This window comes from Amphibalanus amphitrite, unplaced genomic scaffold (genome assembly GCF_019059575.1).
Source record: "Amphibalanus amphitrite isolate SeventyFive unplaced genomic scaffold, NRLGWU_Aamphi_draft 000026F_arrow, whole genome shotgun sequence".
Classification (NCBI taxonomy): domain Eukaryota; kingdom Metazoa; phylum Arthropoda; class Thecostraca; order Balanomorpha; family Balanidae; genus Amphibalanus; species Amphibalanus amphitrite.
Genome location: NW_024881522.1, coordinates 627,041 through 650,000, shown reverse-complemented (window position 1 = coordinate 650,000; position 22,960 = coordinate 627,041). Strand labels below are relative to the sequence as shown.

The window sequence follows — 22,960 nt, the reverse complement described above, 5'->3', positions numbered from 1 at the left end:
TGTGTCTTATTTTGACTGACACTATGCCACATCTGATCTGACACACTATGACACCAGCGGACATTGCAGCGAGAACGTACATCTCTGGAGAGAAGCAGGGCAAGAAAGGCACGTCAGCTCCCCAGCAAAACTAAAGTCCAAGTGCAGCACCCTGAGAACAGCTCCGAGCTAGAAATTTGATCAAAATACCAACAGCACGACGGTTAAGAAATAATCGTTACTGTTCGGAGATGATGCTTGGTGTAAAGCTGCCGAAGCGTTGCCGTGCAGGCTAACCATACCAACGGAGTTCTAGAACGATCAGAAGGCGCGCGAACTTGTCTCCGTCGTATTTGTCTAGTGGACAGCCGTGTACCATCTCCAAGTGAACAGCCACTTGACATGCCACTTTACACTTGGCATGAACACTGTCACAACTCTATTTTGTTCACCAAGGCATGCCACATAGCTGGCCGTTTTTCTGAAAGAAAGAAAAAACGAATCATGTTCAATGAAGGGAAGCCATTGTCAACAAACGGCAACATTTATCTAATAACTATTCATTTCAAAAGCCACAGTGACCATTGTTGCAACGAATAAGTTTTAGTAACAAAACGCGTATGAACAAGTGCAGTAATTAGTCAACTAAAAATTATCCTTTTTTAAAGTTAAGGTGTAAGCAGCAAGAAAATATTGCAGCCAATCCAGCGCGCCGCACCACTACCGTTCAGCGTGTCGCGTTGCTAGGAGACGCCGTCCTGTCTGGCGCCGGCGACTGCCGCCGGCTGTCTCCGGGAGCGCACTATTCTCAGGTGTCTCTGAATGTACTCCTCGTGTGGGGCTAAGTGAACGGCTCGCAGCAGGCACTGCTCGGCCCTGGCCAGCTCCGCTCGCTCCACGTACACCACACACAGGTTGTGCAGACCCTGCACGTGGTCAGGGTCCAGACGTAGAATGTGCTCGTAACACTGCGGAGACAGGGGGAGGGACGGTCAGTCAGTGGCTGCACTGAGAGTCCATATGTGAGGTTTAGAACGGTGAAAAGGCAAAAAAGTAACGCATTTTGAACCAGGAAATATCCCGGAAGAGCACAGAAAGTGGAAGTTGAAAGCAGGCAGTCAAAAACATTATGTAATTAATGAAGAACCATTATTTTTACTCACGTTAATCGAATAGCAGGCACCTCAGAGACATCACTTCAGCTCTCTTTTTACGAGACCTCACACTTAAATAGCTGTTCTGACAAATCAATATTTTGAAAAGGCGAACAAAATCTGTCACACATACCCGTTCGGCCTCATCCAGATCCTTCATATTATTGACGTATATGTCTCCGAGGAGGATGAAGGCCTTGATGTGGTCTGGGTGATGATGGACCAGGTGGTGCAGAAAAGGGGCGGCCTCCAGCGGCCTGCCTGAGTCGCTCAGTAGGAGCGCCAGGTTAAACAGTGCACTGCGGAAATCGGGCTTCAGTTCCACTGCCTGTCAATGAGAACACACGAGGAATTTTAAAAGCAGTGACATTAAAAAAACACGTTGCATATTCATCTGAACGGCAACAGATATTACTGGCTTAGATGAGTCGTTTCACTGGACCTAGGGTGATAGATTGTCGCATTGGTTTGAGAAGTCTAGCCTTATCTCACAAGGAAAGCTGATTTTGTCGAAGTTCCCGCGTCTGAAGAGCCTCTCTTGAACGTTTATTGCCTTCCCCCAGGTGATCTCAGATTATAAAAGTCTCGCCTGTAGCGTATCCCCCGAACACTAGCTATCTGACGTCCGAGTGATTCTTTGAATCCATATCCGTCTAAACATTCCACATCCGTTCTGAAAGAACGTCTCACAAGACTTAATAAGACATAAGCACACCTTTCCAATTGGAAAGGAACATTAATGTTCCGTTAGATCAAATCCCTACTTCATTGCCAGCAGCCTTCCTGCTCCTGACACTCTGCCGTCTCTCCACAACAATCAAAGCCACCCTAGAGTGGATTCCACCACCTCTCTGTCGTCCTTACCTTCCTGAAGTGCGCCTCGGCGGCGGGTAGGTCGCGCTCGTCCATGGCCAGCATGCCCAGGTTGAAGTGGACCCTCTCGGCTCCCACCACGGCCGGCGTGAGCTGCAGCAGCCGCCGGAGCCGCAGCCGCGCCGTCGGCCGGAGTCGCGCCGCGCCCGACTCCTGGATTATGGCGGCCGAGTTCAGCAGAGCCTGCTGGTGGTCCGGCTCAAACTCCAGCGCCTTGTCCAGGTAGGCCAGCGCCTGCGCCTGACGACCTAGCTCCAGGTACACGATACCCAGCTGAAATGGGACAGCAGGGATCAGCGGGTTCTTGCGGGTAGTTGGTATCCTGCCTGGCAGTTACTTTATAACTATAATATGCCCTAATGCATCAGTATTGTTATTTACGTTCCATTGATCACGTTAGATATGTCATACTTCTTGTATGGCTGTCTTAGTACTCAAGTAAAATAGATGTCCTCACATCAAGGAATAGTAGATGTCGGGTTTGTGTTTTTGTTAAATGTTGTGTTACTCAGTAATAGTAGATGTCGGGTTTGTGTTTTTGTTAAATGTTGTGTTACTCACGTTATAGTAGATGTCCGGGTTATCGTTGTCGTAAAAGAGCGCCGTCTCGTAGGTGCGCTGCGCCTCCCGGGTCCGGTTCAGACGCACCAGCACGTCGCCACGGTTTATGTAGGCCTGCGTGTAGTCGGCCCGCATGCTGATGGCCTGGCGGTAGAGGGTGTCGGCCTCCTCCAGTCGCGCCGGGTCCCGCGACACCAGGTTCGCCAGGTTCAGGAACACGGTCAGGTGGTTGGGCGCCACGCGCGCCTCGTACGTCTCGCCGGATTTGGCCTTCGGTAGCAGAGACTTAGCCTGTGAAACGGAGAAAACAGTAACAATAGAGCGTCCGACTGAGCTCTAATTGTATAATTGTTTTTGCTTCATGTATGGCCCAGAGTAAACGAGCTACTATGTTTTTGTATTACAACGGCCAAGTAGCCCCTTGGTCCTTACCATTTCTATGGATTAGCATTTGACCTTTCCAAAATGTTTAATACCATAGTACACGAATTTCATTTCAGTCTAACAGCGTTTCTCTGCTGAATTTCTCGGCAGCGCTGACAGGAGAATCCCCGAGGCGGCGTTGACAGCGTTAATCCAATGTACCTGTGACGCGACATGACGTTCCCTGCCGCCGCTCCTCTGTCTGGCACCTCAGGGAGCTAACTCAGTCAGACCGACAGTCAGTCCAGCCGGATCGGCCAGCTTAGTCATTCAGCTAGCCAGCAGAGCAGCTAAAATGTCGAAATAATCTATGGCGTCCGTAGTCGTGCCGTGAAAGCGACAGAGACATGAAAAACGCAAAATGCATGCTATAAAATGTTACTATTTACGAGTAAGTCCTTCCACACTCGGTAGCTGGAAATCATGCTTACTTTTCGGGACGTTAACCTTCAAAGACAACATTTACATTTTGTGTGTGGAAGAGGCTAATTTATCACGTTAGTCGTTAAGGAGTCTATATGATGGTTGGAAAGGCACTAAAGTACGACAACATGCTGAAGAGACGTACTGTGAATGTATGTAATGTACAACACATGCAAGTGTATATGCTGCGATTGCCGATTCATGTCTGACCTTCATGTACGCCTCCTCAGCTTCGGTGTACATTTGGAGGCTGTTGTAAGTGCGGCCCACGTTGATGTAAGCACCTATGTCGTCGCCTTGTACCCTGGAACATAAAACAACACCGTAAGTTCCCCCTATGAACAATGAAGTGCCGAAGCGTCGCACAGTGCTTCGTTCGGGAAATCGAGGTGGAATAGAAAGACTGCGAAGAAAGCACGTTGGTTGACTCTAGAATTTCAATCCATTCATTCCATTCAGTGCAATCATTCCATTCAGTGCATTACATGACCACATCACTTTTTCAGACATCCTTCTTAGTATCACCTTTTAACATTCCATCTCCCTTAGGCTAGTCTCCCTTAGGCTTGACATCACACCTAAGCCGAAAATACCTCGCCATCGCATCTCCGGTGATACACCCTTGGCGCAGGCGTTTACAAAAAAAAAAACAACAACAACATGGTGGCCTGCGACGTTGCGAGGAAACAGGAGACACATAACGGGGTGTCCCGGGGGAGCGCGAGCTTCCAAAGCTCTTGGCGCCATTTCGGCGCCACCTTGGCGGCATCTTAGTGGTGGCGCGCCGCCGGCTCTGATCTCACGCTAAAATATTCATGCTGTTTTTAAAAGCGTATCTGCCAAATGGCAGGCTTGTCAAAGTTTGTCGGCGCCGCTGGTTCCGGCGACAGACAGCCGGCAAAGTTGGCGCCGAGTGGAAAATGTCCCGGCCGCCCGGCACTTCCAGTCTGCTGGGACTGGCGCCGGCGCGCCAACTCTGCCACGTCTGGAGGCACCGGACTGGAGCAGTTTACCGCATCTGGAGGCGCTGGACTGGATATAGCTAGCTCAAGAGACTGTGGCCCACCCTTGTCACAGAAATAAGCTATCCTGATGATATGTTTAACCCTCGCCCGCACATGGGGGGGGTGGTTGCCACCCCCCCAGGTAGTCTTTCTGCTCTGCACTCAACATTTTTAGAGCTAGAAGGCTGATTTTTCGTATAGCTGCTCCTCTATCCTTTCTTGATGTCCACTGAAAATTTCAAGTTTCTGTGACCTTTGGTTTCGGAGATATGACCTTGTTTTTCAGGTCATGTCATGACCCAAATGCCAATTCTCGACATCTTGCGTTGGCTATGGGCCTTGTAAGCTTTTGACACCTTGATTTCGGCCTTTTTTACCAGTCTTACCTCCCAACCATCATGGAACATGTTGTTCGACGATGTACAGATGTCAAGGTCAAGGTCAAGGTCAACCTAGGTCATCTAAGATAATTGCGTTTTAGGCAAGCAGAATTTACTTTTTGTGAATTTTTTTGACTGCATTTTTGGTAAAAGCTTCTCAGATCATGATTTCATGTAATATGGACACATAAACAATCGGTGCACACATCAGTATACACACAGACACACACAGACATACAAACACATATAATTGACCTTGACCTAACTTGACCTGAAATGACCTCAGCAGCAAAAACCTGGTCGGGTAGTGTGAGAAAGAGGTTCTAGCTGGCTTGGCACCAGAAAACAGCATCGTCATCGGTATATGATAAGCAGCGCACTTGATATCCAACGGTGACCCAAAACAGCAACATTTTTTAGTTTGACCTGACCTGGAAGGTCAATGACTGACCTGAGAAGGTAAAACTGGGTATCATTGGATTCGTCTCTTCCCAAAGAATCTTTTTGGTCTTTACCGCTAAGCTCTATCTCCGACAGGAACGAAATGGCGCGGGGGGGGTGGCAACCACCCCCCCCCCCCCATGTGCGTTCTAGGATGGGAAAATGGCATGTGCGGGCGAGGGTTAAAAATGACCAGTAAACAAATTTGTTTTAATGAACAGCGGGTTCTTAAAGACGGCGAGTCAGCATATCTGGCAAGTTTCGTAGCTACACATTGTTGTACCTACTGCTGCTACATAAGCGCTTACATTGTTTTCGCATGCTGATTTATTGCCATTTTATCATAAAATAATTCATTTATAACAACATAGTACCACTTTATCATTAGCAAATTATTCAATGCCGTATAAATGCACGAGGGAGAAGATTTTGTAATTCAACTGTTTTCTTCCCATTGAGTTGTCACTTAGATGTTTAGTTTATTGGTACATTGATCCTCGAATCCCATCTACACGAGCCATTGTTTGTCTCTAAGTTCGAATCCGATCCCGCTGGGGCCGATGGCCAATTTCGTTTGGTTTTCGGGTCAGCACGCGCCGCATGTGTCCAACTTACGCTGGCGGCGGGTGACATTAAGGGCCAATAGGAGGGGAGCCGGGACGCGGCCGCGGTCACCGCGCTGACAAGAGATCGCCGCCGTGATATATCGCCCCAATCAGCCTGTGCCACGATGGTCGGGATTCGCCACACCAGCGGCGGCGAATGGCCCTTACGGCACGGCGCCAGTGGTGGTCAGTGTCGGCACAGCGGTCAGAGCCACCCCCTGTCGACTCTGTGTAATGAAGAGCTGATCGACGGACAGAGACACACGCCAAAGACATTCCACAATACCTCCAGCGAGAAATAAACCTTTTTCATATGCACCGAGAGATAACGAAAAAGAGCACCATCTCCTTTCCAGCATTACATTGGTGCTAAGAATCCGGTCAGAGACCGTTTGGATCTCCACATTCCCTCCAGAAAAAAAGACGGCCTGTAGACAATGGTGGTGTCGGCAAACATGCGTCCTGAAGTTCGTGAGCGGGACTATGTATGTGGTCGTGCGACCACGGTCAGCTTTCAACCTTCACCCATGATTGTCTGCCGGTGTGCAGAGATTAAACCGCTCATCACTGGTCCGATTATGACAATCTTGACATGTAAGTGTTTAGTTTAGTTTAGTTTAGTTTAGTTAAGTTTATTTCACAATCATCCACAGGCACAAACCCAGTTACTGACGGAGTATTATGTGTAAAACGAATGACGAGCTTATCATTCCAATTTGCAGTGGTGTTTTATCAAATGACGAACATTCAAGTAAATCCAGTATTCATTGTTATCGATTTTTCTGTCGGTAGCAAGTGCCTGCAAATAAATCAAACGCATGGTAGCGAGCAGCAGCGACCTCCTGGTAATTAATCTATTTTTAGAGAGCCAGCAGTGGCGATAAACGCTAGCGGCGAGGGTAGGTTAGTGTTGTGGCCCCTACGAGGAAGTCCGTAGGCGCCTGAAGTTATACTGCACCGCAGGGACCTGTTACTGTCCTTACTGAATGCAGCAAAATAGGGTCTGAGTCTGACGCTAATTATACTGTTCCGCAAAGACTACAGCTTCGTCCCTAGATGGCAGCAGCAGTGTGGGCGCCTGAAGGTAAACTGTGCCGCAGATATAACAATTTTGTCCCTAGGTGGCAGCAGTGTGGGCGCCTGATGGTATACTGTGCCGCAGAGATACCATCAGCCTTGTCCCTAGATGGCAGCACCGCGAACGCCTGAAGGTATACTGTGCCGCAGAGAGTTCAGCTTTGTCCCTAGGTGGCAGCAGTGTGGGCGCCTGGAGGTATACTGTGCCGCAGAGATTACAGCATTGTCCCTAGATGGCAGCACCGAATGCGCCTGAGGTTATACTGTACCGCACAGTTAATTGCATCTCTGCGGGCTTTGCGTCATGCGCTTTCTTGTGACAGCAGAAGACTGACGCTAATGACACCCCTTCAAGGGGACAGCAAAAGACATAAGCCCTCGCTAACTCCGACTTCTCAACTTACTTGACGGCCTGCTGGAAGAATTTGAGCGCCCTCTCGAACTGTCGCTGGCCTTCGAGCGCGTGGCCGACGTTGTTGTACAGCTTGGCGTTGTTTCTGTTGACGCGCAGGCCTGCGGTAAAGATGGAGTACTCGTCCCTCCAGTCGTGGTTTCGACGGTACGTCTTCAGGCCGTGCGTCAGTAGCAGGACGGCCAGCGCGGCGTACAGAACGCTGCGACACCGGCTGTCGAATAGAGAACGGCCCGGTCAGCTTTCATGGGCTAAGGCTGGTAATGCATGGTCATGCTTATGGCTGTGGTCGTAATTATGCTGATTTTGATCATCATTATGACTCATTATTTTAGTATGGCCATAATCCTAATTTTGCGCGGCTATGATGATAGATCATTTAGTGTAAATACCGACAATTAAGGATCCTGTCAGTGTCTCATGCCAGGCAATATTTTTCTTCAGAATGCTGCAGTAAGAATATTTATTCTTGCTTAAATGCTCTTCGTCAATAATGAAGAGCATTATGTATCGTCGCTAAAATAGTACACCTAAATCAATCTCCATGTTTATGGCTAGAGTTTGTTATTTATATAATTTCAACGGAGCATCCTTTCTCGCTCGTTGCTTTCGTTTTTAAAGTGAAATAATCTTTTATGATTGTGGAGTCCCTTTGCAGCGGGAGCGTGGGTCGACAAAGCTCCGAAGAGAGCCGACACTGACAGTTACAGCGGGCATTATGTCAGACGAGTTGCCTTCGTACGACCATTGAGTCAACAAACCGTTCAACAGCGACCAGTTGAGTGACTGTGCAACGCCGTGAAAAAGTGTGTCCCATAAAAACATCGCTCTACCCGCTACCGGATACATGCTAAACGGCAAAACATTGTCATAGCTGACATAAAAGAAACACAGTTGGCGAACACATTGCTTGGCTATCAAATGCACTTGAAGATAAAGTTTTCCGAAGCCAAAGACTTCTTCGTGGCTGCTCCCTGCCGTAGCAACGCATCACTTTTACTAGCACGTATTGGACTAATCTTAGGTTAGCTCATGTAGATCAGCGCACTAGCTTGGCTAATTCAATAACTAAGCATAACAATGCCACAAACATGTAAATTTTACAACTCAATCAATAGCCAACGCAGCTTCGATTGCAAACTTCTTGGAATCATCTGCGTCCCATCGCTTCTAACCAGTCATTAAAGACAAGTGGCATGCTGTTAGATATCACAGAGCCGCCATTCACTGTTCTCACCAGTCGACTGTTGGACAGGCCCGACCGCATAAAACTCAGTAATAATTAACGTCCCCGACCGGCGGGGTGGCCAACCGTCGGACTAATGGGCAAACTATGCTAAGCACGGAAGTCTTTATTGCGAAATCAATGGTCGCTACAACAGAGCGGCGGACATCCATAACGGCAGCATGTACGTGCGACGAGTCGGCGTAAATTATGGCGATTTTCAACAGCCAAATGGCTGGCAGCGAGGCGAATCGTTCGACGGCGGTCGGTGGTCGACGCAGTCCGACCAAACAGCGATCCGACCCTCCATCGGCCCGGTCATCCGCCGAGCGGCGCTCGTTGGCGGCCCGAACGACCGCTGTAGTAGTATATGTATCCGCGGCTGGCTACCACAACTGAGGGCAGACCACAATCGGATCGGTCCGCGGACTGGACCACGCGTCAGACCATCACGGACCGCATCCTGGACGACTGGACCACTGCAGACCGCTATCGGACCACAGACAGGACAGGACGGGTCAGACCATCACGGACCGAAGAATGGCCAACAACAGACCGTGGGATGGACCACAGAACAGGACCACGGGACAGACCATCACGGACCGCAGACCGACCACTACAGATACAAAAGCAGATCTCCACGGACCGAGGACTTGACAATAGAGTTAGCTGCTGTCCAGACCGTAGGCCGCAGTCCAGACCCACTGAGATCGCAAAGTGAATACAGACCCGGCCGAAGATCGGAGCAGTTATCACCGGTTCTACTGTTCCTGCTCACTGGTCCGTTCCTTCGGACCGTGATTTCAAATGATGCGTTTTGGGTCACGCAGTACGTCCCCGGGTCGATACCCATTGATCGGGGTCTTTCAGAACCTTACGGAAACTCCAGCTCCATCAAAGCCTGTCGTGACCGCTTAGGGCCTCTGGAAATCCATTGGCGTCGTAGATGATAGCCAACCATCGCTGGCATATGACTTCCCGGCTACGTAATACCGATACACCCGGTATATAATAGCTCCGTTTTATAGGTTGTGTGGACATGAAATGATCAGATATGACCGAATTGCCCCAAATAAAAATAGGTTGTTACTGCGGAAGGGCTATCGGTGGGGGCTATCACATTTATTCCGGTTTTTTCGAAAGTCGAAAAACTTTTTGGATTTTTTGGCAATTATATTCAAAAAAAATATTTTTTGATTTTTGGGGGTCAAAATTAAAAGAATCAAAATTTCGATATAGCCATTTTGCAGCCCTGGTAATTTTACATCTTTTATGTCGTAAACGTTTTTTCTCTTATATCTTCAACGCTATAGGCCTGACAGCTCTTCCCGCGCAACCTTTTTTTGGGGTCGAAAACGGCAGAACATGACGTCACTCTGACGTCATTTGCGGCCAACCTATCATAGCCTTTTGAAATTTCTTTTTGGTCACAATGTGTAAAATTGATGCCCGGGAGGGTACTGAAAGTTTGGTGACGATCGGCGTGCAGCGGTTCTGGAGATATATCGAAAAGTCTGGAGGGGGGGGGGCAAAAAATAGCTCCCCCCACCAGGTCGCGGGTTAATAAGCCTGTATGGATTTGCATGTCTCAGCACGCTCGTTAGCTTGCTTACAAATAACAGCACCTTTGAGAGCCAACAACGAATGAACTGACGAACGAATGAAATAATAAATGAATGAATGGCGGATAACTGGGCGCTGCCATATCCCCGCCAGCGCGCTGTCGCAGCGGAAATGGGCCGGTTGCGCGCTGCCGCTCCGGACCCGGCCGGGCCCTGCTCATCTCCGGATGAAATGTCAATGTAAATACCGTCTCGTTAGAGTTAATGGGCACGTGGGGCGCCGGCGTCATATGAGAGCCGGCCGCTACGGATGGTGTGTGCTCTGTCACCGTTCCGAGCTCGCTCATAAAGGTGGCTGGCTCTGCCCGTGGTGACGAATAACGGGGTGCTGGCGACCGGGACTGAGTGGACAATGACTTGTTGACAGACGACTATAGCCCTAACGGGTTTTACAGCCACTCCAACAACACGATTATAGCCAATCGCGGAAATCGTTCGAGCCAGTCGTTTAGGTTTTATCAACAGAAGACATTAAGCTGCATATGAGCGCTAGTTGATTTTCTTGGCGTTTTATGAATGTCTGCTCAATTCAGCAGCAATAAATTTTCACGGTCGTAAACTATGCATAGGGGACAATCAATGAGACACATTGGCCATTTCGGTGTCCTAGTGTGCTTTTACTCCTGAGTCGTTTGCATCCAGCGGATTAATAAGTAATGAGAAGGCGCCGGCTGGCGGCCGTTCGCCGGCCACTGTATGGGCTCGGAGGCCGGCGATATAGGGCCGCTTCATGGCATTCGTATCCGCTCGCGACATGACTGCTGTCGCGACGGCGGCCAAGATTTCCCAGGGGCCCCCTGCAGCGGCGTCACTTAAAACTATGAGAGCCGGCGGCGGCGGCCGCGTCGTGCTCAGGCCGCCCGAAGACCGTCTCCGCCCGAATACAACTCATTCCAACAGAAACGCGCTAGCCGGAAGAGGGCACCGCTTATCGGCGCCAAGTTTCTGCATGTGTTGGCGGAAACAGAATGGCTTAATTTAAAGGTTAATTTAGCACCAACTGTCATGGTAAAGTTTCTTTTAATTTCTCCGTAATCTAACCGGCTCAATTTTCAGCAGTTTCCAAGCTGCGTGCTCTTTGTTAGATATGCCTGATTTATTTCAAAGCTCACAAAGTTACGCTTTAACTTTTAAGACTAGGAATCATTGCAGCCATTTGGTATCTGTATCCCACTTTACGGCTCCATCAGAAGTCTCCAGTTCTCAGCACTAACCCGTAACGCAGCAGTGCGCAGAATCCGGCAGCCACCAGCAGGCAGAGGCCCATGGACGGCATGTACAGCACCCTCTCGGCCACCACGAAGCCGACGGGGAAGAACAGGTTGCTGGCTGGCAGGTACGGTAGCACCAGTAGCGCCAGGCTCTGTGAGAAGAAGGCGGCGAACTCAGCCGCCGGTGCACCGGTAGAGCGGGTGGGCTTTAATGAGTGTTTAGGTTGTTATTGCGTGCGTGGATTTTGGGGGAAATATTGAGCTTTATCAGGGTATATATGCAGTGGATGGAGGGGGGGGGGAAGATGATACGCTAAGAAATGTTACAAAGATGATTGGTGTCCTGCGTTCTCAGTGTTCCTCCGCTGGGAGAGAGGGAGGAGCGCGGCTGATGGAGAGGCGGCTGTGGTCGCGGCGGGGAGAGGGAGGAGGGGGCGGTGAGAGCGTGGTCGCCGGTAACTCTCTGAAATGGCGACACCGATTGGACATTGACGCAGATGGAGCCCCATGGCGCGGCCGCAGCACGTCCGGAAAACGGTGATCTCTGATCGGGTCGGCCAGCGCTGAGAGCGCCACCGAAAAATCGGCAGGTAGGGATGAACACCGCATTTTCAGAAAAATGAAAATCTAAGTAATAGTGTAGTCCTATGGTCACGATAGATGCATGATAAGAATTTGAAACATGTGCATATGATTTTTACATGATAACCAACTGCAATCGACATAGGGGAGAGTGGGGTAAGATGCCCAGGGTGGGAAAGACGCCCCACCCCCTCTAGCGGCGAAACAAAGAATCGAACCTGGAAATTAATGTTCTTAGCGTAAGGCGGAAGCCTGCCTTGTAAACTGCACAAAAATTTGCGAAGCTCAATTGGGCAACGGCTGGCTGGTGATTGCATGTTTTTTATTTGCTGCTTTCAAAAAATATTTTGGTGTCAAAACATTGTAAATATCAAAGAAGGTAGATAATTTTTGCGTCCCTTGCTATAGTCGTGATACATTAACATGCATGTACTTTGCCCCAAACAGTTTGTTTCAGGGTGTAGTTTTATGGCTAACAAATTGTACTGATTTAATGTTACTTCGGTACTTTGAGGTAAGATGCCCCCTGTCCTGATGGGGAAAGACGCCCCCCTAAATCCGTAGGCTGTCCTTCAAGCAGCCCGTCAAATCATTTATTACATACTTGTGATGAGAGACAAAAGCCGATCTGGGACTATTCGGAGTCCAGTACGGTTGGGTGCTCCCCATGCCGGTCTCTCGGCCCACAAAGCGACTTTTTGGGCGGCATCTGACTCTGAAAGCCCTCACGACGGCCTCTGTGGGCCCCATTATTGGCTCCAGGGACCCTCACGACATCCTTTGAGGGCTCCCACGTTGGCTCCACGGGCCGCGCTGGCATCTGAGGTCCCCACGATGGGCTCGAGGGCCCTCAAGCATCATGGAGACCTATAAGGGTCCCACAGTGGTCTCTGAACGCCACCACGGAGGCTTGTTTGGCCACGCTGGACTATGATGGCCCTAACGATGACCTCTGAAGCCCCTTACGACTACTTTTGAGGGCCCTTACGATGACGTCTGGTGTCTACTGCAGGCTCGAAGGGACTACTGATTCGTTCAGGCGATTCACGTGCCCATTTATGTCACTTATAGTGCAGGGGGCATCTTCCCCAACGCCAGGGGGCGTCTTTCCCTCCCTGTCGGGTAAGATGCCCCCTTTCACTTATTCAGGAAAATGCTTAATAGCAAAAAAAGTTATCATATTTCAGGCACGAAAGTGTGATATTTTGGAGAAAAACGATGTCGGCTTCCGTTGAAACTCAAAGTTTTTGCTTTCCGATCGTCATTTTCGAATAATATATGACATAGCAAAACCCTGGGCATCTTTCCCCACTCTCCCCTAACATCTACCGACAAATCATGGTCATTACAAATGATTGCCATGTTTATGACTGTAGCGGTATAGGCTAGCGTAAAAGACTTTATCACAAGTAAATCAATAACAAATTAAGCAACAACAACAAAAAAATACCAGACTTACCATGATTATTGCGTCTGAGAGCCTGTCTGCAGCGGATAGCGCCCGCCAGAGCAGGCGGCCCACCCCTGCCAGCACCAGCAGCGGACTGAGGTTGCGCGGGTCGCCGATAGATGTCACTAGCGGCACGGTGCCCATGGTCCAGTCGCAGCAGAGCTGATCCGGGGCCAGCAGCAGGCCGGTGTTCACGGCCGCCAGGTATGTGTAGGTGAGCTGGCGGGTCGGTGTGACAGCCGCCGCCGCTGGATTGTCAAATCTGGGACCCGAGAACGGAGACACTGCATGTCAACACGGTTTGTTCACGGCATGATCATTTCAAAATGTTGAAAAGATTGCTTACTAGCTGGGTATGTGCTAGCAATTCTCCGTAAACTGCAAGTGTGGACGTCCTCGCCAGCAGTAAAGCGTTTCGTCTGTCATAGCATGCATGTTTTTAAGGATACACACAGTACGAAGTAAACTTTATACCGTGACCTCGCAACTGACCTGGTAAAAGCCGGCAGCTGGGCGCCCATGACCTTGACCCTGGCCACCAGCAGACAGAGGGCGCTGGCGGCGAGCACCAGCAGCCGGGAGGAGGCGGCCCTCAGCCAGTCGGGAGGCGGCACCTTCCCGCTGACCAGCGAGCGCAGCAGGTACGGCAGACCGGCCAGCCGCAACTGCAGACGAGAACAGAAACTGAGAAAGTGGTAGAAACTGAGGTGACTTGTCGGGAAACTGAATGCCATTAGAATTTAGAGAATATGAGTTCATGCAATTGTGACAAATAAAAAACTAAACAAGTTGGTATGCGGAATCGCGTTAGTGAATCACATGAGGTGCAAGTCTCCCTGCAGCAGCGCTGTACAAAGAAGACTCCTGACAGTCTGTGGTTGGTGGGATCAACCAGACCCAGTTGAAGACAGTGAGTGGGACGGACTGTGTGGGCACACTAAGCCTCGTTCTACACATTGAGTGTCGGGTATCGACGGCCGCCACTGTTCCGAGACCCCCAATCCGACTGAATGTTCGCGCGGTCGGCTGGCTCCCGAGAGCTGTATGGCTGCCGCGGCTCCGCGCTGACAGCTTTGACAGCTCGTGCGCGACTGACGAGCCGCCACTGGCGGGGCGGAACCGGCCCCCTCGACTCGCCACATCAAAACAAACCGCAATTAATTACTAAATGTCGGGCCAGAGCGGGCTTTCACGGTATGAAATGTGGCACTGGCGTACTCTGGTTCCGGGAAAATCGTCACGAACGGCCAATAGTGATGGAAGAACTAATCACAGAAAAATCGAATGATGCTCAGTTACTTCGATTTTCTGAAAGATACTAGATAGTATGAGTTAAGACGAGAGTGCTTGGCAAGTTACGTTGTCAATGTAGATGTATCGTTAGCTATCACGTCTCAGCAGGTTTCGGCAATTTCAGAATGTTATCGGTGATGATTCTGTGATGTCAGTCACAGCTCGTAGGGTCTCAGTGGTTCACATTTGAGACCGGTAATTCAGTGTGATTCTGTGACTGATCCAGTGTGATTGAGAACCAGATTCAGTATGATTCAGAGTCTGATCCAGTGTGTATCACAGCCTGGTTCAGTGTGTATCACAGCCTGGTTCAGTGAGATTCAAAGCCTGATCAGTGAGATTCAAAGCCGCCGCTGGCCGCCACGAGTGCCGGACAGCCTGGGGATGAAGTGGTCTAATCAGACCACTGTCCGTCATCTGAACGGTTATAAAGAGCGCTGGCACAATTCCGAAGTCGTCTCCTGCAGCGTTTGTGAAGACAAATGGAGGTGAGATTCCCGAAGATTTGTCATCCTAGAATCCGGCCAAGTTTTAATGAGCGCTCCGCCGAGTGGTCCTTTTCGACGGAGCCGGGCGACATTAAAATTCCGATGGATTCGCGATTGAGTTGCAGTCGAGTTGGTGCGCCACGTGTGAAGTCTGTTAGAGCCGATCGGCCGGGCGGCATGAGCCGACTGTCGAGTGGCAATCATCGACCTCCGCCGTTCCCCAACCGTCCCGCGGGCTGCTCATCAGAGAAACGGATTCCGTTTGAAGTGGGGTGCAGCACACATTCACATTCCGCATCGGTAGCACTTGAACGTATGAAATTTACATTGAACGGAGAAGCTAAAACATCATGATGCCCACAGCGTAACTCTTCTTCATTTTTTACTTTTTTAATTTTAACGGCATGCTCGATAGACATTTTAGATGCTGAAAATTGGAGCAATGTGTTATCACTTAGATTGTGACCCGCAAGTTCCCACTTATTTGTGGAAAGTGACCACCAGACCGATGTAGATTTGACTTACCTTTCTGATGACGAACACCTCGTAGACGGCGCAGACGCCGATGGCCGTGATGCCCTGTTCCTTACAGAGCATTGCCGCTGTGACGCAGAGAAGAGTGACGCCCACCCAGCTCCAGTCTGAAAAAGAGACAGACAGACGTCGAGATATCGCCACATCACTACGAGTTACACAGAAGAGAGTCATCCAGTAATGGCGGGATGTTTCAGTCTGAAACAGAGGTCGTCCGATCGTCACACTGCCACAAAGTCACACGTCACATCGTAAAACAAAGTAGCGTGACGCTCACCCAGTCCAAACTGAAACAGAGATCGTCACAACGTCACACTGTCACAAGCTGTCACAACGGTCACAACCAACAGTGGCGTGACCTATACCCCGGTCCAAGCTCAGACAACATACAACGTCACACCAAAGCAGCTAAGACAATGATGAAAAATGATGCATCCAGACACCAGACATTCTATCAAAATACAAAATAAATAAAAATCCATTCGCACAACCCAAAGACCCGTCCCCCTCCATTCCTCACACCACCGCCGAGTATGACGTCACCCGAGGCCGAGCGACAGTTGTCCAGCCGCTTCACAAATCATTGGTCCGCCGCGGCGACGACAATCGGCCAATCGCGTCGCTCGATCGGCCGTGAAAAGAAGCTGTCACCGCGCCCGGCGAACGGCAGAGCGATCGGTGAACACTGAACAGCCGCGCCGCGCCCGGCCGGACCGAGGGCTGGCGATGGACCTCGACTGTAGAGCACGGCCCGCCGGGCTGTTGATTGATCTCACGATCTCACGATTGATCTCTGACACGATCGATGTCGCTCAGCTGTAAAAGCGGTTTTTGTGGGATGGTAAAATAAATGTCTTCGTGTGTTTTGGGCTAGGGCTGATCTGGCGTGTCTATACAACATGTTGATGACGTTTGGATCGATGCATTTTTTCGTTTCTTTTTGCGTTTAAGTTTACTTAACATATTTTCTTTGATCTTTCATTTGTCCTTTACTACCTTCTTTTTCTTGTTTTCTGGCAGACTTTTGGGTTATTTGGCGATTGGTATGACAGTTGCCTTCGTTAGGTACACTGAAATAAATTCATAAAGTAAAGATATTTGCTGTAAAAGAGATTAGGTGCAGATTTCGTCAACTTAGGTGCACACACCGGATAGCCCGTCGTGAAAACGGCTAGTATCTCTCTAAACTCTGACCTCTGGCCTCTGGTCACTTGTCTCTCGTCAGAGATCTATCGTCTCTGATTTCCGTTCCATACTAAGCCTTTCCATCTTCTATCTCCGTAAGAACACATCCCCGACGGGGTTGAGCGAACACACATTATTCGAACACGCAGTGAGAGAATAATGTCGTGCAGACACGGCAGGGCGGCACGGGGCGGGGCAGGGCGGCACGGCACGGGGCAGGGCGGCACGGGGCGAGACAGGTGGAGACCTCCCCAGGGAGAGGGGCACGTCGGGTCGGACTGGGGCGGAGCGGGCCGAGCGGCGGACGCGGCGGTGGCACCTGGTGAGATAGTGCCCGCGGACACGACACACAGTCACGGTTATCAGCGCGCCGATGGGCCACAATGGTCGGAAAGTTGGCCGTACCCGGTCTCGAAAATGAGGTGATTCAAGGCGGTATACATGTTACTTGTATTTAAGTGACACAATTTTGATCAAATAATGGCTGTGGAAGCTTTGTAACTTTGATGTCAAAACTTTGTTCCACGAAACTTGCAGGAAGTAAATAACACTAGGTACTGTTCTTGCAGATTATTCATTCACGAAAAAATAGTACGAATGTTTATCCCTAGTGTCAGATGCAGGAACCCGTTAAGTACCCCACTCGCCTACTGTCATGTTGGTTCGCTTCCAGTCCCGACCACCACCAGTGGACGCTGGCCGGGGGCCAGCCCCTGCACGCGCTGCGGACGCTCGAGCCCGCACTCAGCCCCTATCAACTCCGAGTCCCGACGGATGACCGGCCAGCAATCGATGCTTCTCAGAACGGCGCGGACAGTAGTCGGCTCTGCAAATAAAGGCCGCTAAGAGCAGCCGCCGCCTCTGTCCGGTCTCAGCCGCCTCCGACCCGTCTCTGCGCTCCAGCGCTGACCGTGTCGAGTTCAATATCCCCAGAACGGTCCACTGGTATCCACTCCACACCGGACCAAGGGCTTTTCTTAAGTTATTTCGTCTAATACTGTCACGAAGTCCGCTGGCCGTAGCTCAAGATCTTCGCAGTTTAATATCGCAGTAAATGCAGCATGAACGGTGAATGATTGGAACATAAATCACGGAATCGTTTTGATAGTGGCTTGATCTGGAGAATCGTACGTTACTGCGCCGTTGATTCTAATTTTTCTCCGAACAAATTTGTCTCAACAGGGCGAGACCAATCAAAGCCTGGGCACTTAAAAGCAAATCAGACCATTTCAAATTTGTCAAGAATGTAAGGCGATGGCACAGTCATAGCTTTACTGTTTGACTGAACAAATGGCCATAGTAAATCCAAACTTAGATCGGACTTGCTGCTAAGAAATGTGGTTATTCATTTCCTAATTTGCAGAAAAAAATGGAGCATCCAAAACTGGACAATGAGTTTTCTAAATTTCCTTACCATCGACTATCTGTATTGCCTGAATCCAATTACGACCTCAACGACTCCAAACCTGCTTCGTTTCCCCGAGCCAATACCCGTCTTCATCGAGCTCCAGGCATCATCCGTCGATTCGGACAGAGCGCGCTCTCGAACAGCCGTCGCCGCTGGCTACGAAGTCGTCTAAATCCTCTGATTAATGACAGCAGCGGTGTATTAACACGGAATTAACCCGCACACTGTCACACCGACGTGTCGACACGCAAATTTGACGAATGGCCGCCGAGATGGGCTCAGTCCGGCCAGCCGCTGAAATTGGGTCATTTGGACGGACTGGGACGGCGCAGGAGCGGAACGACGAGCTTGGCGGTTTACGGGTTCAGTGTAGCGTGCTCAAATTAACAGGGGCATTTGGTGAGGACCGAAATCACCACCGCGGAAAGGGAGATCTTCATTTGCTACTGCAGAATGGCCGGTGCTGGTGACAGTCTCCAAAATAACGTCCATATATCGTCGCCATATGCACTAGCGATATGACACGTGCTTCATAATATCCTGAATGAGTTATGCTTCACATTAACCGGGTACCGCACTCAATAAACAATGAAAAGCTTGTGTTGGCGGAGCAAACGGTGCACGCCATATCATAACATCGGCACGGCCCTGCAATGCATTACAGCCGTCTACTGTTATGCTATACAAGCTGGCAAGTGCTCCCCTGAGGCCCATTCGATGACACCATGATCCCATGAGTGGATACAATTTCCCTCGGCGTCATGGCCACACACTGCCCGGGTGTCATTTCCTGACACACCGTGGGGACCCCCGCACAGCTCGCTGTAGCAACAGAGTCCCCGAGTCCCCGTGGTAAACGAATTGCAACAGCTCGTGTCCGTTTGTCTCGGGATCAGACCTCCGAAAAGCCTCCGTAACAGGCGTCACGGGGTGCTTCGCGCCGCCGCCCCGGCAGCACGGACGGTTTTACGGCGACAAGTATGTTTGCTCAGGTGCCGGCGGCGACATCAAAATCAATGAGGCCAATTATACGCCTCGCAGCTTTGCTGGAACATCGTAATTTTGAATAATATATCACGGCGTCGGTGTGCACGGTCGCATTAGGCGTTCCGGTATAGGGTCGGGCGTGTTGCGCCGCCGAGTTGGCTGACGTGGGACGCGTGTGATTGACGAGTGTGCTGAGCGGCTCACTGAAGTTGGGAGCCCGCCGGAAAATGACAGTCGCCCGGCTGGTCGGAAATTGGACGGCACACAGCTCCGAGAACCAATAGCAACGGTGTGTGGCGTGATGAGATGACGCCAGAACAGGGTCAAAGGGGTGGAGAGGTGTTCATGCGGTTGTGCAACTGGTCGGGCGTGTAGCTTGGTACCGAGCGGCAGAGGTTTCCTGAGAATCCGGCGCTGTCTTGCAAAGTGGTCAAAACCTGATCGGCTGCCAAATATGGATCACAAATGAGAGACACTGCTTATGGTGACGAAAATGGAAGGTGTGTTAGTCTTGTCTGACTATCGGTGTCAGAAGATGCTTTTGACGACATAAATATCAACCATCGGTCAAAGCACGCTCTTAGAGACTGACGGGAACAGGCCACAGCTATATGTGAGAGCATTTGAAACACTAAAAGCAATATAAGTAAAGATCATCGAAGTGGTTTGAGGGAGCACTTCGAGCAAGCACTTCTGTTATGTAAGTCCGAGGTGAGTGTATTTGAGGCACTGAGTGAATGTGACAGGTGTCATATGGCCTTTCAATCGCGACGTGTGCCGCCCATACCAATAGCCCGCGACGGCGCGCGATGACCCAGAAAATGACATTCTGAATTTCTGATGGATCATGCCAAGAAGGCTGGCTAAAAGGCCTGCTAAGCCTGAATGGCCATAACTTCTGAACGGTCGTCACTATGATGGCGTCAAAGGCTTCAGAACGCGCCATTTATTTCTAGGCATTGCTTCGAGGCTTGGTTCAAGCGCGCGTGCATTAAAAACAATGGCCTTGCCGGTCTATGGCAATTGATCGTAGCCTATTCGACATATAAAGTATTTTTAATTACGAAAAACAATCAATACGCAATATTCTTCTTTGCTCAGGACACCTCACTTTTGTTTTACATGCTCACGAATGAGCAGCACACCAAATATTGCCATGCATAATATTATATCGATAAGTGTCTTGCAAAGTTGAATAATGCGCACTTTGTTTCCATGCAGACGACATGAATAATGGTAGCCATGATGGAAATACTTTGAGGCTCGACATTATCGAGCAACACAGCACCATGTTTGCGCCGCATTACACAAACTTTAGGGCTGCAACTTACCAGTTCCCTGTGGGGTTCTCGTGGCTCTGACGTAGGACAGTATGGCGACGATGAAGAACACGGACGATAGAAGTTCGGCGCGGCCAACCACCCCAGTCACCTGTCAGGGAAAACCAACGATCGAATATGCTGACACGATTAAAAAAAACGCGTATTATTGAAAAAAATTGGTGTTGATTGTCAAACTTTCAGCGCCACAAACCACACATATCATTCTCAGAAATTAAAGTTGCAGGTCAGTGTCAAAATATACGGAAATATAGACCGCAAGAAACCATGATTATTCAGTATCCCCATAAGAAGCTACATAAGCCTGAACGGATAAATAATGCGAGAGAGGCAACACATGCAGACCATGTAGGCTGAGGTCACTCCTGAGTGTATAAATATTTATAAAAAGCCTCATCGTCCCTGATCACTCACCGCCTCTGTGTGTATTGGATGCACGGCGAACAGCAGAGCCGCCACAAAACTGCACATGTCCGAGACAAAGAGTGTACATAACCTGCAACAATGTCATCAGAGCATACCGGTCACAGGAGGATAGTGATAAGATCCAAAGAAGACATGGTGCATGGGAGAACCAAGCCTGCTCCAGATCTCTGGACATCGCAACCGGTAGTGCTGGGGTGTTTTTGGACGAACAAAGCATCACAAACTACACAAATATATTAGGTAATAGGCATAGGCGGCGGAACGGGGGGGGCACCGGGGCACCGTGCCCCCCCCTTGGATTCTGCAAGGGGGGCACCAATAGCAAGGTGCCCCCCCTTAAATTTGATGTATTAGTACCAGGGGCGGATTCGGGAAAACTCGGGAAATTCGGGAAAGGGGAGGTTCATGAATCGAAGTGGTGCCCCTACCTATGCCCAAAATTAAAACCTCAACGGATTTCGGCCACTTAATTTTGGTGGTGCCCTATTTTCATTTTTCTTTCTTTATTTTTGGTTAGTCATGTGATGACTGGTGCCCCTGCTAAGCCGCTGGTGCCCCTGGAAAGACTGTGGTACCTACCTACCCTGCCCCCTGACAAGCCTACGGTGGGCCCTGACATGACTTAGGTGCCCATGGGCCCTGACAGGCCCGTGGTGCCCCTGACAGGCCTGTGGTGTCCTTGCTAGGCCTGTGGTGTCCCTGGGCCTTGGCAGGTCTGTGGTGCCCCTGTTAGAACGTAGGTGCCCTTGACAGGTTTGTGGTGCCTCTGACAATCCTAAATTGCCAACGACAGGCTTGTGGTGCCCTTGACAGGCCCATGGTGCCCTTGCGAAGCCGGTGGTTCCCCTGCGAAGCCGATAGTGTCCCTGACAGGCCTCTGGTGCCCCTGGCAGGTCTGTGGTGCCCCTGGAAGACCTGTAGTGCTTTTGCTAGGCCGATGGTGCTCCTGACAGGCCCGTGGTGCCCCTGCTAGGCCTTTGGCACCCCTGGCGGGCCTGTGGTGCCCCTGTCGGCTGTCAGGCCTGTGGTGCTCCTGGCAGGCATGTGGTGACCCCAGGCCCTAAGTCATGACACATGTGACCTCCACCCTGGGATTCGCCACTGATTAGTACTGCGATGGCTTCTTGGGAATTATACATGTAGGATAAATGGAATTTATCAAACGACAATAAGGAAGAGACAAACACATAGGTACTTGAGGATCAGCTTAAAGTTAACCACACATACGGGCAGGGGTGTAATTTTCCTAAAATGATTGTGGGTGCCCAGCTGTAGGGGCGCCCGGTGCCAGGCCGTTTTGGGGCGCGATAGATATTCTTTATGTGGGAGCCTAAATTAACACCGAATTTGATAACATTGCTAGGCGAATGGCGCTTCAAGTGACGTGTCTGACTAAGCAAATACACGCTTAAAAGTGGAAACTGACCGGAAGGACGTAAAAAATATGTAGAGAGGCGCCATCCAGTAGGAGGGGCACCAAATGTGGAGGCGCCAGACGGTTACGACTTACGAGGGCGCCGTGAGACGATGAAAAGGGCGCCATTCTCTTAGGAGGGCGCCGAGTGATTGAAAACGCTATGTGGTCTAGGGGCGCTAAGAGGCCAGAAGGGCGCCGCACAGTCAGTAGTGCTACGTTGGTGGGGACGTGGGGGCGCCAGATGGTTACGAGGGCGCCTTGAGATCATGAAAAGGGCGCCATTCTCGTAAAAGGGTGCCGAGTGATTGAAAACGCTATATGTGGTTCAGGGGCGCTGAGAGGCCAGAAGGGCGCCGAATAGTCGAGGGATGCACGGTGAACAGAGACCTAAGGACGCGAGACGGTCAGGAGGGCGCCGTTAGACCATGAGAATGGCGCGGTGCTGTCAAAAGTGCGCCAT

At 50.3% G+C, this 22,960-nt stretch overlaps 1 protein-coding gene across 2 annotated transcripts in view; it reads right to left on the bottom strand.

Annotated features, from left to right (window-relative positions):
* Positions 1-22,960, bottom strand: part of LOC122363406 (protein O-mannosyl-transferase Tmtc3-like) — an 87,408-nt gene that overhangs the window by 1,158 nt on the left and 63,290 nt on the right. Inside the window, exons 5-17 of one of the 2 annotated variants that reach the window (XM_043332649.1) lie at positions 21,072-21,153; positions 20,649-20,748; positions 15,729-15,844; positions 13,915-14,087; positions 13,432-13,684; positions 11,394-11,542; positions 7,325-7,546; positions 3,624-3,717; positions 2,568-2,858; positions 1,998-2,279; positions 1,267-1,461; positions 698-947; positions 1-460 (exon numbers count right to left, since the gene is read on the bottom strand). The exon at positions 1-460 is cut by the window's left edge and continues 1,158 nt beyond it. In XM_043332649.1, coding sequence (XP_043188584.1) covers positions 723-947; positions 1,267-1,461; positions 1,998-2,279; positions 2,568-2,858; positions 3,624-3,717; positions 7,325-7,546; positions 11,394-11,542; positions 13,432-13,684; positions 13,915-14,087; positions 15,729-15,844; positions 20,649-20,748; positions 21,072-21,153 — 2,182 coding nt within the window. In that variant the 3' untranslated portion in view covers positions 1-460; positions 698-722. The remainder of the gene's footprint in view (positions 461-697; positions 948-1,266; positions 1,462-1,997; positions 2,280-2,567; positions 2,859-3,623; positions 3,718-7,324; positions 7,547-11,393; positions 11,543-13,431; positions 13,685-13,914; positions 14,088-15,728; positions 15,845-20,648; positions 20,749-21,071; positions 21,154-22,960) is intronic. The other variant, XM_043332638.1, reaches the window with a different exon arrangement.